Source organism: Pediculus humanus, genomic scaffold (genome assembly GCF_000006295.1).
Source record: "Pediculus humanus corporis 1103172107580 genomic scaffold, whole genome shotgun sequence".
Classification (NCBI taxonomy): domain Eukaryota; kingdom Metazoa; phylum Arthropoda; class Insecta; order Psocodea; family Pediculidae; genus Pediculus; species Pediculus humanus.
This window is the reverse complement of record NW_002987195.1, coordinates 4,669-24,479: the sequence shown is the minus strand read 5'-3', so window position 1 is coordinate 24,479 and position 19,811 is coordinate 4,669. Positions and strand designations below refer to the sequence as shown.

The following is a 19,811-nucleotide window of genomic DNA, read 5'->3' as shown; positions in this document are numbered from 1 at the left end:
ATAATTGGGATGATGTAAAAACAAAACTAATAGAATTATACCAAGACAAGAAACCCCATAGTCAACTGATAAAAGGGTTGACCAATCGCAAACAAGAATCAGCATGTATCCACTATGAGGATAACACAATAAAATTGTGGGAAAAACTTAAAATTTTAGAAGTTACAAAATCAAAAACTGAAGTTCCAAAGGTAAAGAAAACAGATCCTTTACCAGAATCCAAACTTGAAGTTAAAGAGAAAACAGATCCTTTACCAGAATCCAAACTTGAAGTTAAAGAAAAAACAGATCCTTTACCAGAATCCAAACCTGAAGTTGAAGAGAAAACAGACCCTTTACCAGAATCCAAACTTGAAGTTAAAGAGAAAACAGATCCTTTACCAGAATCCAAACTTGAAGTTAAAGAAAAAACAGATCCTTTACCAGAATCCAAACTTGAAGTTGAAGAGAAAACAGATCCTTTACCAGAATCCAAACTTGAAGTTGAAGAGAAAACAGATTCTTTACCAGGATCAATTCCTGCTCAAGAGGAAAAAGCACCCTCTACAAATTTATCTAAGAAAAAGGCTGAAGAAGCACCCTCTACAAATTTATCTAAGAAAAAGGCTAAAGAAGCACCCTCTACAAATTTATCTAAGAAAAGGGCTAAAGAAGCACCCTCTACAAATTTATCTAAGAAAAGGGCTAAAGAAGCACCCTCTACAAATTTATCTAAGAAAAGGGCTAAAGAAGCACCCTCTACAAATTTATCTAAGAAAAAGGCTAAAGAAGCACCCTCTACAAATTTATCTAAGAAAAAAGCTAAAGAAGCACCCTCTACAAATTTATCTAAGAAAAAAGCTAAAGAAGCACCATTACTTCCTAAAAATAAAAATAAGAAAAAAGGTCTAAAGGTAAAAGAAGTGAAAACAAAAGGAAAAGAAAGATCATCCATACAGAATTCAAACCTTAAAAATAATCCTAAGGCTAAAATTCAAAAGAAAACAAAAATTTCAAATAAAAATATAGGAGCTACTAAAAAAATTCACAAGCATAATTTTGGGAAGCATACTAAAAAGCGGAAATGGAATTCCAGTACCAAGAAAACCAGGAAGAAAGCAACTGTTTTTATATCAACTAGTTTTCACGAAAAGACTATTCCTGAAGTAAAGCTATTTCTACTGAGTAAAGTTCAGTTACTGCCTAACGAAGAAGACGAAAAAGGTCAATTGAAAAACAGCAATCCAGATCCTGAAAAAGTTCTAAGAGAAAATCTAAATAAAAATAAAATTAAGTCTAAACAAATTTACTACAATATTCCCAAATTTAAAGGACCCTATGAAATCAAGAAAGTAACTGGTAGCAATATCCAATTAGAAAAATTCGTAATTAGTTAGTTGCTGATCCTGTTAACAACACAACCGTGTTCTAAGTAGATGAAAAAACTTATTTTTCCTTTTTAACTTTATCCAGTCATAACCTAATCCTTTTGTGTTCACAATTGAGTATTATCTGGAAATACTTCCACTACTTACAATTTCAATTTAAAATCATGTTACTACGGAACAGAACAAGATATCCAGTCATAGCATCTACCCGAGAACTTCTCATCTTAAACGAATTCTGCAAGAGTCAGCAAAGGAAAATTTCCAATTTCAACAAAAGGAGAAAACAAATTTTTTCTTTTCCAAAAAAGAAAAAATTGTTTTCCTTCTTAAGGGGGGAGGTGTTATGAACCCATATCAAGTGTGATGTATTTTTCGATAAATGAGTGAGAATAGTGACTCCATTTACATGGTAGACGCAAAGTCAGCATGTCTGGAGATAGTGATTCCATTCACATGTTAGACGCAAAGTCAGCATGTCTGGAGATAGTGATTCCATTCACATGTTAGACGCAAAGTCAGCATGTCTGGAGATAGTGACTCTATTCATATCGCAGACACATAGTCAGCATTTCTAGAAGCTTCGCTTTTCTAATCTTATCTTAATTGCTAGTGAATGAACAACGACTAGCGATAGTCAGAACTTATAAAAGGAGGCTGAACGTCTCAGCCATCGGTTCTTGTTTCTCAGCACTTGGTTCTTGTTTCTTTAGACTTCGTTCTTGGTGTTCGACTCTTAGTTCATCGGTTTCTCCTGATATCTTAGAGTTCAACTTGTGTCTAGGTCTAGTTTTGTGATTGTGTTTACAACTAGTAGTGTTCATAACATTATTTTAGTGACTAATTTGTTCTGTACATGTAACATGTTGTAAAATGTTCTTATGTTGCTTACAATCAATATAATTCTTCTTTCGTTAAAAGTGTGTTCGATTTCAATCTTGAATAATACCACGAACGCGGAGGAAGATCAACGTTGCGAATCGATAATCGAATCGGGCCACGACAATATAAATAATTTAATTTGGCAAGTAATAAATTATTTTGCATTAACTCGACTTAAGAGGATGTAGTATAAATAAAAAGTTAGTCAGACTCTTTATCCTTAAGCGTTTAAAACCTTTTTTTTTTTTTTAACAAAAAGTTATAATAAGGAAAATTTTTGCTATGACTGGACGTCGCTCAAGGGAATTTAATCATCTTTTCCATTTTTTTTTCCTTTTTTTGGATTTTAAAGTTTTTAATTTAAAAAAAAAGGGAACAAAAAGGGAAGAGAAAAGATAACCCTAAATTTTAAAAAAAAACTTACGGTAAGAAAAAGTTTATACTTAAACAAAAAAAAACTTAATTTTTTTTTTTTTTTAAACCGAAAAACTTTTCTTTTTCTTATTTAAACTATTAATAGTTTTCCTTTTTTTTTCCTTTTTTCCTTTTTTTTTATTTTAAATTAATAATTAAATGAGTACCGAATTATTTTATTTTTAAAAGGTAAAATTAAAGTTTTTCCTTTTTTTTTTTTTTTTTTTTTAAAAAAAAAGGAAAAAAAAAGAAATACTTAAAAGTTTTATTAAACTCTTTCTTTAACTTTGACGTTTCGTTAATCAAATTTGATAAAAACCTTTCTCTCTCTCTCTCTCTCTCTCTCTCTCTCTCTTTATCTCTTTCTCTCTTTATCTCTTTCTCTCTTTTTAAATAAGTTAAATTCAAAAACTTTTTCTTATTCTTATTTATTTTTATTATTATTATTATTATTATTAATATAAAAATCGTTAATATTAAAAAATAATTCATTTTATTTTTATGAAAAAAGAGCATTAAATAATAATAATAATAATAATAATAATAATAATAATAATAATAATAATAATAATAATAATAATAATAATAATAATAATAATACTAAAGCTCTTTGAAAAGGATGACAATTGCACCAAAAAAGGTATAATTAACCACGAGTAGTATCATTATTATTATTATGAATTACGTTAAAGTTTATTTAAATATAATCAATGAACAAATAACGACGCGCACGTGACGTCATCACTCGTTTCTCTCTCGAAATTTTTTTTTTTTTTTGTTTTCCGGGTCTGTTTAAACAAATGATTTACAACAAAACGATATCGATTCGATCGATTTTCGTTTTGTTTTGACAACAAAAAAAATCCGTTTCCGCTTACGTGTCATTCAACGTCACGTGATTTTTATTTATATTAAAAATTTTTACGTAGCAGAACGCAAAACTGTTTGTTAATTTTAATTTTATAAAAACAAAATGGCTGAGTTTGTTTATTTATGAATTTTTTACGATTTCTAAATACATATAAAATAGTATTAAATGTAAAGGGAAACGTACGGGTGGGGGGAGGGGAGAAAAACACCGCAACGAAAGAAAAAAAGGATTGAAAATAGCCGGGATGAAAAACCGGAAATGATTTCGGTCATTGTGAGAATACCAAGATTCAAACCGCAATCGTAAGAAACCGAACCGGAAATTGTATTGTAAACAACACCCTTCACATTTAATTTAAAAAAATTTATCAACAAACCTGAAACGAATGGTTAAACCCCCCCCCCCAATATAGATTAGGAATTAAAATATCAATAATAATAATAATAATAATAATAATAAAATCCTAATAAAATGGGATTAAAAAATTATTTTTATTAAAATTTTCTTTATTAATATAATTCGTTCTAAAAAAATTATTTAAAAAATTTATTTATTTATTTAAAATAAAATAAAATAATCGCGTTATTAAATTGTTTTGTTTATCACGTGATATTGTAAACACGCGTAAAAACAATTTCATTAACAACTTTAGCAAAAAAAAAAAAAGTGAGAGAGAGAAAGAAATGTGTTTTCAAGCGATATCGGTATTAAAAATAAATCTCATCGGGAGGAAAGAGAGAGAGAGAGAGATAAAGATAGAGAACAGGTATAACGACGACGACGACAATAAACAAAAAATAATAAATTTTTTTTTTTTTATTAAAAAAAAAAAAAATCTTCGAAACCCTTTTTCGCATCATTAAATTTTTTTGTTGTTGTAGTTATTTCAATCATCATCATCATCATCATCACATTTTTCACACGTTAAATTAATTCATATTTTTTTTTAATTTGATAAAAACATATTAAAATGCAAATCCCCTTCCCCCTCCCTTCATCCACCCCCTTTTTGGAAATAAAATTGAGGAAATTGTTTTTTTTTTTTTGTACACATAATAATAATAATATTTTAATAATAGCAACAAAAAAAAACATTTTTTACATTAATTACCATCGATGGTAATAATTATTATTATTTATAAAATATGACGTCATCAGGCTTTTTTTAAATAAATTTTTATCGAATTAAGAATGTAATGGATTTTGTTAACAACAGGAAATGTTTAAATAATAATAATAATAAATAAATAAATAAAATAATGTTTGACGTGTTGAGAGAAACGATTGTTTATAACTAAATTTCACGTGTGCTGTTTGTTTGTTTGTTTGTTTGATTTTTTAAAAACAAATCAGAGCCAATCATTAGTTTATGGGTATCGGTGCTAATTTTAGTTAAGGGTGTAATAATTATTATTATTATTATTATTACCTAATTTTTTTTTGAACGTGGGCGATACAGACCGGAAACAAACGATTAAATAAAAATGATTATGTTATCGAATCGAAACGAATGAAAAAAATTTTTTGCTTACCCGACGAAGTAATAAAATTTTTTTTTTTTTTTCTTATTCTCGTAAAGTTTGATTTGAGATCCCGAAGGTATTAAAAACAAAAAAAAGGTTAAAAAAAATAAAATAAAAATCTATAAGATTAAGTTGTTGTTGTTGTTTTTAACAAAAAAAAAAAAATTTTACCGGTAATAAAACAAACACGCAACGATTTTAACAAACGAATGTTGTTATAAACAAACCACAAAAAAAACCGTTAAATAAATCAAATAAAAATTCGAATGATTTATTATTTCTTATAATAACCTGATATATTTTAATATTATTATTATTATTATTACAAACAAACTTTTAATAACAAATTTTTTTTTTCCGACTTAAAAAATTTTCCGGGAATAAGACAAATAAAATTTGATAAAATTAATTAATATATACGAAATAAGTTAATTAGGAAAAAACGTTGTAAATTTTTTTTTTGTCAAATCGTACATTAAAAAGAAAAATTAAACCGGAAACAGTTAGATGTATGAGTGTGTTGCGATAACGTTTGTTTGTTTTTAAAAAAATTGTTTTATTAACAAAAAAAAAAATTTATTGGTAAATCGTGACGTGATAAAACAATAAATATAAATATTATATATATAAATTATAATTTACGTTTAATTTAACTAAATATGTTTTGCGGTTAGTTTTTTGCTATCGTTTCCGGTATTCAAATTTTTTTTCCGGGGGAGAAGAGGGGAGGGAAGGAGAGGGAGAAAGATTAAGTTTTACAATGATTGTAAATTTAAATTTTCGAATTTGAAAATCAATAACTTAAAATATCTCTTTTGAAAAAAAAAAAAAAAAGAAAATTTTTAATATTTTCACAAACTTATCAAGTTTTGATATAATATTCAATTTTTATATTTCAGTTGTCAATAATAGATAGTAAATTTTTTTCTAGAAAAAGCAAGGAAAAAATTTCGAAACGACATTTGAATCTTTAAATCTCTTTTTAAAAAAAAAATTTTTTTTTTACTTTTAAATAATAATAATAATAATAATAATAATATTGCGAGTAAGAAAATTAAAAATTAATAATTTTTTTATAGAAATTTCTTTTCCCATTTTTTTTTCTCTCTCTCTCTTTCGCCGCAAAAAATTTACAAATAAAATAATTTTTTTTTGTGTAAAATAAAAACGAATGAGTAAAAAAAAATTTAATTAAAAATTCGTTAGATGTTTAAATAATAATAATAATAATAATAATGATAAAAAGACAGAAAATGTATTTACTACCACCATCACACCGCCTTGCACCACCACCACCACCGCCACCGCCATCCTACACCCTTTCGGTATTGTTAATAATTAAATTATTTTACTATGTAAAAGTAAAACATGTATAAACTATAAACTAGTTGTTTTATTTAAACAAAAAGTAGTAAAATGCGCGACACATTAATTAAATTACAATTTAATTACATGTAATTAATCGTCGACCCCGAAAAATTGAAAATTGGGTCGGAAAATGTTTTTTCCGGAGGGCAGGGATAAAAAAAAAAAAAATAAATAAAATTTTCTCCTTTTTTTTGTGTGCCGCGTGTGTGTGCGTTTGTGTAGATTTCCCCGATTTTGTTTATTTTACGGACTGAACAACAGCAAAAAAAATTTTTTTTTGTTTGATAAATTAATTTTTAAAAGAAAAATTTATAATTTAAAAATTACGTAAGTTAAACATGTAACGGTTTTTTTTTTTACATAAGGTTGAAATTAATTTAAAAACGTGTAATTAGACAACGGTGATTTCCCGTTTAACATAACCTACATTGGTCTCTTGACGATGATGACAAGTGTTACAAAAAAAAATTAATTGAATCGTAGCAAAATAATTCCCTATTTAATCTCAAACATATAAAATAAATAAATAAATAATTTTTACGACTTTTTTTTTTAACGAGAAATTTAGTTTAAAAAAAAAAAGTTAAAATGTTTGTTAATTATCGGCTGCTTTTTAAAAAAAAAAAGACACAGCAATTTTCACGAAGAGCAAACATTAATTTTTCATTTTATATTCAAACAAAAAAAAAAAAACACTCGAACGGGGAAGATGGGAGGGAGAGGGGGAAGGGAAAAACGCAATAAATTTTTTTCGTCATTAAAAAAAAATTTTCTAAAACGTCTGACAACAACAACAACAACAAGAAAACTTTCAAACATGTTCTCTCTCTCTCTCTCTCTCTCTCTCTCTTTCATACAGCATCATTTTATCTTAAAGATTTAAAACACGATCGTACGTAGCGTACGTGAAATACAATTTCATTCGTTTGTCTATCGAAACAAACAAACAAACAAACGCTTTAGGTGAAAGATGTTGCTGATTGTTTAACGGTGACCTAATTTCCTGTGCAACAAAAACAAAAATATTAACATAATAAAAAAACATGGACGAGACAGTGTAAACACATATCCCAGATGATGATGATGATGATGACCTTTAAAAATTTCTTTCGTTAAATCCGCGTGGGAATTTTCCCGATACTCTCTCGACACGGGGATATGTGTGAACGTGAGTTTCTAGAGGCTACCTTCCGTTATGTCCAGTTTATACCAGAGGGATTTTAAATGAAATGAATTGCATTGTCGTTCGAACGCCGTTCGCTACTACTCCTACCACACGGATAAAAAATAAGCCCTGGAGAATTAAAAAAAAAAAAAAAAAATTCTCATTCCAAACGTTTCTCACTTTCTTTTTTCCAATATGACGGTTTTGGATTTTTCCCGGGATGTAAAAAAAAAATAAAAACTTTTTTTTTTGCTAGCATTAATAAGATTTTGCTATAGAGTAATAATGATTTTTTTTTGTTTTTTTTTTTTTTTTAACAGGAATGGAACGATTACAATCTTCGATGGAATGAATCACTTTATGGAAACGTAAAAGATTTAAGAATAACACCGAATAAAATTTGGAGGCCTGACGTTCTCATGTACAACAGGTAAGAAAAAAAAATTTTTTTTCTAGAATTTTCTCTACCTGAATACAAAAAAAACATGAAACACTAAATATTATCATTATTATTTTTTTTTCGAAATTTTCTTTTCGTTTTTTCCAAAAAAGACGGTAAAAATCCCCGGTTAAATCGATTTTTTAATAAAAAAAATCTTTTTTCCTTTTTTTTTCCTCCTTTGATAAAAAAAAAAAAATTTTACCGGAAATTTAACAAAATAATAAGAAAAAATTTTTTTTTTAAATTTCACGTCCATCAGTAGTAACCAAAATAAAATTTTGGCGGGAAAAATTTTTAAAAATTATCGATTCGTTTGAACTCTATTTTCTATCTACCACCCTCCCTCCGTCCCCGTTTTTTTTTTTAATGGCGGAAAATTTTTCTCTTTTTTTTTCTTTTTCCCTTTTAATATTCTTTTAATCTCCGTACCCAGTGAATTATTATTATTATTATTATTATTAATATTATTATTATTATTATTATTATTATTATTATTATTATTATTACATCCGTTCGAAACCTTCGTAACATCAATTTTTAATAATAAATAAACCAAAAGTTGAGAAAATTAATAATTAAAAACTCTTGTAGAATCTCATAACAGTTATTATTATTATTGAAGTTAAATTCTCAAACGTTACAAAAGGGTTAACCCCCATCGGACCGTAGAACGTGGGAGATGGAGTGGGAGGAGGGGGGAGGGCGAGAGAGAGAGAGAGCCTTTAATTTAATTGTAACTTTGTTTTTGAGCTTTCGTTAAATTATTAACAACGTTTTTTATTACTTCCGTTAAAAATTTTTAAAATGTGCCAAATTATTTTGATTGAAATTATATTTGCGCCATTGTAATTATTTAAATAATAATAATAATAATAATAATAATAATAATAATAATAATTAATAAACGTGTTAGAAATTGATTCCTACGGATTAGTTATAAAATTAAATTTTATCATCGCAGTTTTTAAAAAAAATTTTTTTAACGATTTCACGATGCATTTATTTTACAGGGAAAATAAAATTCAACCTTTTTTTTAAACCTTTTAAACCTTTTTTCGGCGGAAATTAAAAAAAAAAAAAAAAAATTTTGTCGGTTGGATTTCAACAACGGAAAGGAAAAAGTGTTAAAATGAATGATGATGATGATGATGATGTGAGCAACAAGTTTAAATTTTTATTTTTTTTTAATTAAATTTTTTTTTAGATTAAAAATCAAACATTTCTTAGGGAGAGAGGGGGAGTAAAAAGTTTTAGAAAATAATAATAATGATGGGGAGGGGGATGATATTTAAAGGAATTTGTTTAAAATTTATACCTTTTAATTAAGTGTGTAAAAAAATTTGTTATTAAAGAATTCCGACAGTTTTTAAAAAATTGTTTTTTTTTTTAATTGATAGTTAGTTATATAAGTATTTGTTTGGTTAAACTAAAATGAAAACTTTCTACATTTACATGTTGGAAAATTTTTTACTTACTACATCATCAATGTTTAAAACAGTTACAAAAGTTAATAATGATCCAAGTTGGATAATAATGATAATAATAATAAAACGAAAAGTTTTGTAAATAAATGTCAAAAATTTACCATTAAAAATTTAATTTTTTTTATTTTTGCGCGTTTTTAACATCGCGGACATTTTTTTTTTTTTTTAGTTAATATAAAAATTTTTTTTTTGGAAATAATTTTATGAAAATTAAACGTAATTAAGAAATAATTATATATTTTCATAATTGTTATGAAAACTTACGTCAAAAGTGCAACGAAGCAAAAAAGAAAAAAAAAGAAAAAAATTTTTGAATCGTTTGAAATTATTTTAAAGAATAAAAATCTCGTTATTATTATTATTATTATTATTATTATTATTATTATTATTATTATTATTATTATTATTATTATTATTATTATTATTATTTTCAAAGGTTGCCAAAACGGGAAAATTTTTTTTTTTCGTACCGGAAATCGAAGACTAATGAACACAATTTCGAAATTGAAATTTTGCCAATTTTAAATTTCACCTTTCACATTCGAAAATATAAAACCTAAATTATTTATCATAATTTAATTACCGTTATAATAAATATAAAAATTTACAGGTTTGCAAACTTTTGAAAAAACGTCCAAAAAACAAAACGAAAAAATTTATAATTAACGTTTTTTTAAATAATAATAATAATAATAATGATAAGAGAAAAAAAATTACGCGGATGATGACAGATAAATGTTTCTTACACAACAAAAAAAAAAAATATCACGCGCTAATCTGAAAACGTCACCGAACGTGGAAAATTTGACGCGAATACGTACCACGTGACCGGATACTAACAAACAGTCAACAAACCGGATATTAACGTAAAACACTTTTTAAAAACGGTATAAACTAATAAAACTACGAATAACTAAAATGGCACACTAAGAAACGTTAAAAAATATTACAAGAAATCGAAAAAGGGAAAAGATGAGAAGATAAAAAAACCGGAAATGATTTTGCTGTTCATCTCTAGAAAAAGCGATTTCACAATTACAAAAAGAAAATTTTAAAAAAAAAAAAAAAAAAGAATCGCGACTCACATTTTATAATAAATAAACCGCCATTGATATTTTTTTGTGAATTCGTTTAGAAAAAAAAAAAAATCGAGCAAAAAAAGAAAACTTTTTTTTTATAAATTAAAATAAAAAACTGGAAAATTCGTTCGCGTAAAAAAAATTGTCGCGATTAAAATTAATGATAATAATAATAATAATAATAATAATAATAATAATAAAATTTATTTTACCTGTTTTAAATCTCTGCACAAAAAAAGAAAAAACTTCCGGGAAAAAAATAAAATTATCATGAACGTGATATATAAAATAATGTCGTAAATTATTCTCACCCCACCCCCCATTTCCACTTTAAAAAAAAAAAAAAAAAAAAAAAGTAATTTATTGAAAGAAAAAACGAGGGCGTTAGATTTTTCATGTTTGTGTTTTTTTTTTTTTTTGGGAGGGGGAGGAGGAGGAAGAGGAGGAGAAGGAGGAAATTATTTTCCTGGCAAAGTGTGCTTTTATAACTCGAGAACCCTGTCCAAAAAATTTTCCTTTTTTTTTTTTTTTTTTTTTAAATATTTTTTACGCTTTATCGTTTTTAATATGATATCGAATTTTCTTTTTTTTTTTTTAATGAAAATTTATTTTTTCCACGAAATTTTCATTAAATAATTTTCCTCGCTCCCCCCCCCAATTTTTTTTTATCGATCGTTTTTCGATGAATCGATTTGTATATTTTAAACATTTCCCTCGTCTCTTACTCCTTCTTCCCCTTCACCTACCCCTTTGGTAAAAATATAAATTTGCGAACGTAAAGAAAAAGAAAATGACGAATCGTCGTCGTCGTCGTCGTCGTCGTCGTCGACGTCGTCGTCACGCATTTTAAATACAAAAATTTTTTTTTTTTTTTTGGTTTCGATATTAATTGATATGCAAGTCGCAAATTGATCAACCGACATTTTTAATCTTTCCTGCTGCTCCTGCTGCTGCGACCACGAACGGATTCGGAGATTACATTTTCTCGATTCATTTAAATTCTTTCCTTCTACTACCTCCCCATTTTCTTTTTAAATTAAAAAATTTTCCCTTTTTTTTTAGTGATTTAAATTTAATCATTAAAAAAATAAATCAATAAAAAAAAATATCGATCGTTACAAAAAACTAACTACAAACGCCACACGTTTTTTTTTTAATCTTTACCCTTTAACCCTTAACCTTTTTTTTCTCTCTCTCTCGAGATAATAAATCACTACTTTTCCAAATAAACTACTACCACTACCACTACTACTACTACTACTACTTACTTCATTTTTTTAATTTTTTTAATATTTATGAACTTTTATAAAAAAAAAATTTTTTTTTGTAATCTTGTATTATTAATATTTATACTCATAAATTAAACGCGTTACCACATTTAATAACTTTTCCAACCCCTCCCTCCCCTTTTTTTTTAAATTGTAATTATTTAAAAAACAAAAATTATTTAAAATTTAATTATTATTATTATTATTATTTACGAAAGGAAATTTTATTTTTATTACTAGACGGTTTTATTATAAAAATAAAAAGTTTTTCTTTTTTTTTTTTTCTGGAAAACTTTTCCTTAGTATTTAAATTAACTTTGAATAAAAGCTAAAGAATGTAAATTACATTCACATGCACACACACACACACACACACATTTTTTTTAAATTCCGGTTTTCCTGTGGAAATTTTTTTTTTTTTTTTGGTTTCTATTGTTATTTTCCGATTGTAAATTTTTAAAAAAAGAGATTTTGTATTATTATTATTATCACTTTTTAACATCACTTTTGTCTGAATTTTTAAGCGTTCGTTTACAGGTGTCATGATCTTGATGTTGACACTATTTTTATGATTGCTTCAAATTCTACATTGTATGTGTTTATTAATTGGTTCGTGGTTGTTTACAATTTATCACGTGATAAACTAGCAGACGATTTTTATATAATTTTTATTATTCTTGATGCAATTTTTTATACGAGTGCAGTAAAAATAATAAGAACACAATATAAAATTCAAGTGTTAGTTGTAGAAATCAATGCTATTAAATTTGCCTACTGGTTGGCTACTGAAGTGATGTTCCGAATCTCCCTGTGTAATGTTGAGGCCCACTATTTGTATCTAGATCAACACAATCGATCTGTTGACTATTCATCTGCTATAGCATGTCCACAACTTTGTTTAACGGCTAAGGGATGAATAGGGTATTTGCTCCCTTTTCCCAATTTAATGGAGAGATCTTATTATAAGAATGAAACAAAACCAAAAAACGAGAAAATTAAGTAAATTATATAAAAATAAATGTTCCTATTATGTGTAAGGCCCTCACAAGTAGCCAGAAAATTAATTGGGAACACAAAACAGGTCTCTAACCGATTCCTGACGAATTTCATTGGTGTTATAAAATTTTCCGAGGAATGTGAGCCACCCTACACGTAACGCGATTTTCTTCATAATTTTGTTCAAATTTTCTTTTAATAAATTAGGTATGGCTCCCAATGCTCCCACGATGACCGGAATCGTTTCTGTTTTTGTTCCCCACATCTTGGCTATTTCAATTTCCAGTCTGCTTCTTAGCTATCTGTTGTTTTTCCGCCGGTGCGGATACTTCAATTAATTTTCCACCATTTTCCAAAATTATTTATTATTATTATTATTATTACTGCCGTAAAAATTGCATAAAAATTTAAAAAAATACTCGCGTATATTATATATAAAAATTGTAATTTAGTAACGAAAGCAAAATCATTCGTAATTAATTATATAAATTTTTTTTTAAATTCATTTCATAAAAAAAAATTAATAAAAAAGTTATGATTGATAATTCGTTTTCATAAATTTCAAAAATGTATCGAGATATTATTATCTAAAAAAATTATAAAGGGGGATAATAAAGCATAATTTTTTTTTTTTTTTTTTTTCGTCAAACACTTTAAGTACAAAATCAATATTAAAAAGAAAAAAACGTTTTTTTTTTGTCTCTTATCAAAAGCCTTATTTAAATTATTATTATTATTATTATTATTATTATTATTATTATTATTATTATTATTATTATTATTATTATTATTATTAGAATAAAATTAAATTAAATAAATATAATTAATTATAATAAATTAAAACTACTTTTTTTTATTTTTTTTTTGTTTGAACAGGTGAAAATATATTAAAATTTGCGAAATTAAATTTTTTTCCTTTTTTTTTTATTTATTGGGAAAAAGGTTTTTTCTCTCTCTCTCTCTCTCTCGTTCACTCTCTTTCTCTCTCTCTCTCTCTCTCTTTTTAAATAAACATAAGTGGATTTAAAAATTAAATTTTTTAAATATTAAAAAAAAAAAAGAAAATCCATAATAATTTCCACGTTTTATAATATAACTTAAATAAAATAATAATAATAATAATAATAATAATAATAATAATAATAATAATAATAATAATGATAATGATTGTGTGTGTTTTTTTTTAATGTTAAAGCTATAATATCGTAATTAGTGTTTGCTACGTTTATAACATGTTGATAAATTTATTATTATTATTATTTTTACCGCTTTATTTAAACCGGTTGTTTTTAATTCGGGAAAGGTGCAAAAAAAAAAAACTTTTACATATATATTGTTTTCGAATAACAACGTTAAAAAAAATGGCGGTCTCGATAAAAACACATCGTTATTTAATTATTATTATTTAATTAAAAAAAAAAAGAAAAAACTCTCGTCCAATGTTTTTAAAATAAACGACTTTTCAAATCTCCATTTTGTTTAATAAAAATAAGCATATTTACAAGTGGATTCGTTAATTTTTGTTACATTTTTTTTTTTTTTTAATAAAACATAAAAACTTTAATAAAATTTTAATTAATAAAAAATAAAAAAAAAATTTTTGTTTACTTTTGAAAAGCTTTTATTATTATTATTATTTTCGAAAAAAATCTATTGCTTTTTAATTTTAACGACGATGATGATGATGATTTTTTTTTTCCAAGACTAATTGCGTTTTTCCTTTTTTTTTGTAAAAACTTTGAATGAATGAAAAGTCAACAAAATCCTTTTTAATTTTTTTTTTTTTTTGCGTTAAAAAATTAAATCTTTTGTTTTGTTCCCTCCCCCCTTTTTTCCCATTTTTTTTTGGTCAATCATTCCTTTTTTCCTTTTTCGTGATTTATATACAATAAATATAAAATGGCAACAGAAAAAAAAAAAAAAACCACCACTATTATAACTTTTCATCGTTTTGTTTTTTTTTTTCTCTCTTTTATTTTACAAAAAGTTTTTCCTTTTAACATAAAATAAAAAAAAAATTTTTTTTTTTTTTTTGTTTTGTTGGCAAACTGTAAAACACGGATTTAAAAAAAAAAAAAATTAGGTTTACTTATAAATAAAGCTTTAAAAAAAAGGATTAAAAATACGCTTCAAAGGAATATTATATATATTTGACCGCAAAATTAAACATTCGACTTTACTCTCTCTCCCTCCTTCCACCCCCCTCTCTCTCTCTCTCTCGCTTCCTCCCCACGAAAAAAATTTAAATATCTATTCTTCTTTTGTTTGGGAATTTATTTTTATTATTATTATTATTAAATTTTATTTAAAATCATATTTTGTTTGTTAGAAAAAAATTTCCTTTTGTTTTACGTCACGAGAGTTTTCAAAAATAATAATAATAATAATGAAAATTATTTCATTTACCTGTGAGTGATGATGATGATGATAATAATAATAATTATTATTATTTTTAGTGCCGACGAAGGGTTCGATGGAACTTATCATACAAATGTTGTCGTTCGACACGACGGACGATGCTTATACGTTCCTCCGGGAATATTTAAAAGCACGTGTAAAATGGACATAACATGGTTTCCGTTCGACGATCAACATTGTGATATGAAATTTGGAAGCTGGACGTACGACGGTAGTCAGGTAAGTTTTTTTTTATTTTCTTTCTCCAGTCTGAGACTGGACGGTTGATGATCACGTGTTAATAATATTTTTACATCCTGGAAAAAAAAATTATTTAGTTTATAATTCCTCTCACGTAATTTTTGTTTTCCCCTATCAGAAATTGATTGTGGTGTGTTTAATAAAACCACACATTAAAAAAAAAAATTATTTTACATTTAATACATTTATTATTATTATTATTATATTTTTCCACCATTTTCTTTTTTTTACCATCGTATCACAAAACAAACACACACACACAGGAAAAAAAAAAAAGATTTTAGCGAATTATTCATTCGTAAAAAGGAAAAATACATTATAAATTCAAATAAAATTTAACTCCCATTTTTTTCTTTTTTTTTTCAATTCGCATAATAAATTTTTTTTTTTTTTTTATTAATAAAAAATACCGTTATAATAATAATAATAATTTGTATATTTTTTTTCACTCGGTTGAACTTGTAATAATAATAATAATAATTTTTTGCGGTTTTTTTTGTAAAGGGAAAAAAAAAAAAAAGAAAGCTTATTCCATTAAAAATTATTTCTTTCTTTCTTTTTTTTTTTTTTTACTTAAAAAACAAACAAACAAACAAAAATTATTTCTTTTAAAATTCAATTATTAAAATATAATAATAATAATAATATTTGTTTTAATAAAAAAAAAAAACATAAATTACAACAACCACACACTTTCGATGTTTTTTTTTTTTTGTTTTCTCGTTATTGTTTATTTTAAATAAGAAAAAAAAATTGAAAAAATTTATTTACATAACTTTTCCATAAAGTTTATTAATTCACCAATTAAAAAATAATAATAAAAAATTAATAAATAATAATAATAATAATAATAATAATAATAATATAAACGAATGTTTAAACTTCCTCTTTCGAATTGTTACAAATACTTTTTATATCTGAGAATAATTTTTTCGTTTGTTAATTGGTAAGAAAATTTCTCCATTTCCGGTTTAAATGTTTTCATTCCGTTTAATAATAATAATAATAATATTTTATATTATTAAAGTGTTTAAAAATTATAATAACAACGTGATTTTAATGGCGTCATTAATTTTTTTTTTTTAGTTGGATTTGATTCTTAAATCTGAAGAAGGCGGTGGTGACCTTTCAGATTTTATCACCAACGGTGAATGGTATCTTTTAGGTACGTTCTTAAACCTTTTTTTATTTTTAAATTTATTATAGATAAGTAAAAATGATAAAAAGAAAAAAAAGATTAAATTTTATAAAAAAAGTAAAATAAATAAAAAAACAAGGAAAACTTTTTTTTTTTTTTGACGAGTTTTTATCCATTGTGCGATGCAATGCGATGCGAAAAAAAGGAAATTTTTTTTTTTTTTTTATTACGTTGTAAAATAACTGGATAATGTTTATATATATATATATATATATAATATTTCAGGGATGCCTGGAAAAAAGAACACAATTGTTTATCAATGTTGTCCAGAGCCCTATGTGGATGTCACGTTTACGATCCAGATTAGAAGAAGAACTCTTTACTACTTCTTCAATTTGATCGTGCCTTGCGTTCTCATCAGCTCTATGGCACTCTTGGGTTTCACATTGCCTCCAGACTCAGGGGAAAAGCTTACATTAGGTAAAAAACAAAACAAAACAAATAAATAAATAAATAAATTCCAAGACATTTTACAACCTGTCATAAACGTGAAAGATTTTATATAAATTTAAAACCTCACCCGTATATAACACGGTTTGACTTTATAAAAGAATTTTATTTTTAATAATAATAATGTTTTAACGTATTAACGTATCCGTATCTTTTTTTTTTTTTTTTTTTTGAAAAATTGGTAGCCGTGACGGAAGTTAATTATTATTATTATTTCTTAAAAAAAAAAAATCGTAAAACAATTTAACATAATTTAAAATGAATGAACTTTAATATCGAAATTAAAAAATCATAAATTACTCTCTCTTTTTTTTTTTATAAAAAAGAAAAGTTTTCATCCAAGGCAATTAGAAAGAGAGGGAATGAATGACAAAAAAAAAAAGCTTCAAATTTATTTTCAGTCCTTTCTCTCTCTCTCCCTCTCTCTCTCTTCATTTTTTTTTTTTTTGCTTTTATTCTGATTTTTTATTTTTTTGCAGATCATTTTTTTTTTTTTTTTCTGTTGAATAGAAAATCCTTCATCATTTTTTTTTCTTTTTCGGCGTCAATTAATTATTATTCACCTTCATCCCTTTATTCATTTCATCCCTTGTTTTATCACTCGTATTATTCGTGTAATTCATCTTGTGAATGAATAATATTTTTACTTACTGCTTTTCTTTCTTTTTTTCTCCCACGAATTAAAATATTTTATATTTGTTTTGTAAGTTTATTATTGCTTCTCTAAATAAGTTTTCTTGAAGAAAATCAATTTATTTATCATCATCATCATCATCATCATGTTGACACAAAAAAGAAAAGTTTCCCTTCTTTTTAAAAAAAAAAAAGTTTTTGCGCTTTTTTAAATAATATAAAACTTATTTTTCATTTTACACGTAACAAATATTTACATTAAATTCTTATTTTACTTATTTAAAAATAAATAAGTTATGTATAAATTAATAATGATGATAATAATTAAATAACGATGTTTCTAACACTCAGAGTTACAAACAATCGTAACGAATTAATGAATTTAACACACAAAAATAAAATTTACACACAATTTTTATAATTTAATGCCTTAAAATTTATCCTTAAGGAAAAATTTGTTTATTATTATTATTATTATTATCATTAATTATTACGTTATTTATTACAGATGCGTTGGAAATAATTGAATTTTTTTTTTTTTCACCATCACATACATAAATTTTCAAATCTTATTTAAAAAAGGGAAAATTTTTTTTCGTTAATGACTGGGTCTTTTAAAAAATTTAAATTTTACAAATGATTAAAGTAATAAATAATTTTAAAATCTATTTGAATTTTTACAGGTTCTCTTCCATTAACAAAAAAAAAAAAAAAATGCTACGAGTTTTCTTAATCCCCGGCCCTACTCTCCACCCCCTTTTCGTTCCTTATAAATTTTTGTAATAAAAAAATTTTACATATTAATTTAGAGCTGCAATGTGATTTTTAAATAAATGTTTCCCATGCATTTAATAAATAATCCTCGTTGATTTATTTGAAAAGTTTTAGAGACTCTGATGAAAGACTCGACGAGGTTATAAAACCTTGTTTTTCATTTTGAACATCGATCGGAGAAAGGTTTTGAAAAAATAATTTGAAAACGTTATTCGTTGCGTTATTTTTGTATTATTTTGCTTTTATATTGTTTTTAAAATGGTTTCAGGGGTAACAATACTCCTTTCATTGACTGTATTTCTCAATTTAGTCGCGGAAAAGATGCCAACAACTTCTGACGCCGTCCCATTGATAGGTAGGAGCTTGGATAACGTTTCGTGACGTCGATGATACTTGGAGACAGGACGGTTGTTACGTAGGCTCCTAAATATATATATATATATAGATAGATATACACATGTGTATATATATATCTATATTCGATTTCAGCGAGTCCTTAAATTTTCGTCAACATTTCGTCGAATACTAATTACATATTAATAATAATAATATTTGTCTTGTTTGCCATCCCGCTGTGGAATGATTATTATCTTACGCTGTGGCTTCTGTTTCAGGCGTGACCATCTTGCTATCGTTGACCGTCTTCCTCAACCTCGTTGCAGAGACCCTTCCTCAAGTCTCCGATGCGATCCCTCTGTTAGGTAGAATAGCAGCTCTTGCCTGTGACACCCCCATTTGCCTGCTATGTTCTGGGGGTAATTTATTGTAGTTTTGAGCGGTTTGTGTTTTGTTGTGATGATTTGTTTGGGCTTTTATTTAATTTATTGTTTTTTAATTATTATTATTATTATTATTACTTTTTTATATTTTTTTTAAATATTTTTTTTTTTTTTTTTTACAGTCTGGTTGTAAATTTTTAATAACATAATAATTTATTACCTTATCATATATATATATACGTGTATATATATATATATATATATAATTATTTAATATTGACGTAGAAAGCTCAAACAAAATATAATTTTGGTCATTGTCTTTGTTTTTAATGCTCAACACACACAGTGCCCCCCTTGGCATGAAGGAAGAAAGGGATTTCGTGTGCATCCCTCCTCGTCGCCCACCAAAAGAGCTGCCGCGTGAGTGAGCAAGCTGTAAAATGGCGGGCGGCGGGGTCCAGCAATGTCCGAGTTCGCCTCCCATCAATTTTACTGCTTGCTTGAAACCGGGGGCGAGGATCGT

General features: G+C 25.7%; 1 protein-coding gene across 1 annotated transcript in view; it reads left to right on the top strand.

Annotated features, from left to right (window-relative positions):
- Phum_PHUM222790 (DrosGluCl, putative) overlaps positions 1 to 19,338 on the top strand; it is a gene marked incomplete at both ends in the record, with an annotated part of 40,401 nt that extends 21,063 nt beyond the window's left edge. The window contains 6 exons of the mRNA XM_002425811.1: positions 7,908 to 8,017; positions 15,313 to 15,493; positions 16,601 to 16,679; positions 16,938 to 17,132; positions 18,838 to 18,924; positions 19,184 to 19,338. Of these exons, the coding sequence (XP_002425856.1) occupies positions 7,908 to 8,017; positions 15,313 to 15,493; positions 16,601 to 16,679; positions 16,938 to 17,132; positions 18,838 to 18,924; positions 19,184 to 19,338 (807 nt within the window). The remainder of the gene's footprint in view (positions 1 to 7,907; positions 8,018 to 15,312; positions 15,494 to 16,600; positions 16,680 to 16,937; positions 17,133 to 18,837; positions 18,925 to 19,183) is intronic.
- Between the last annotated feature and the right edge of the window lie 473 nt (positions 19,339 to 19,811).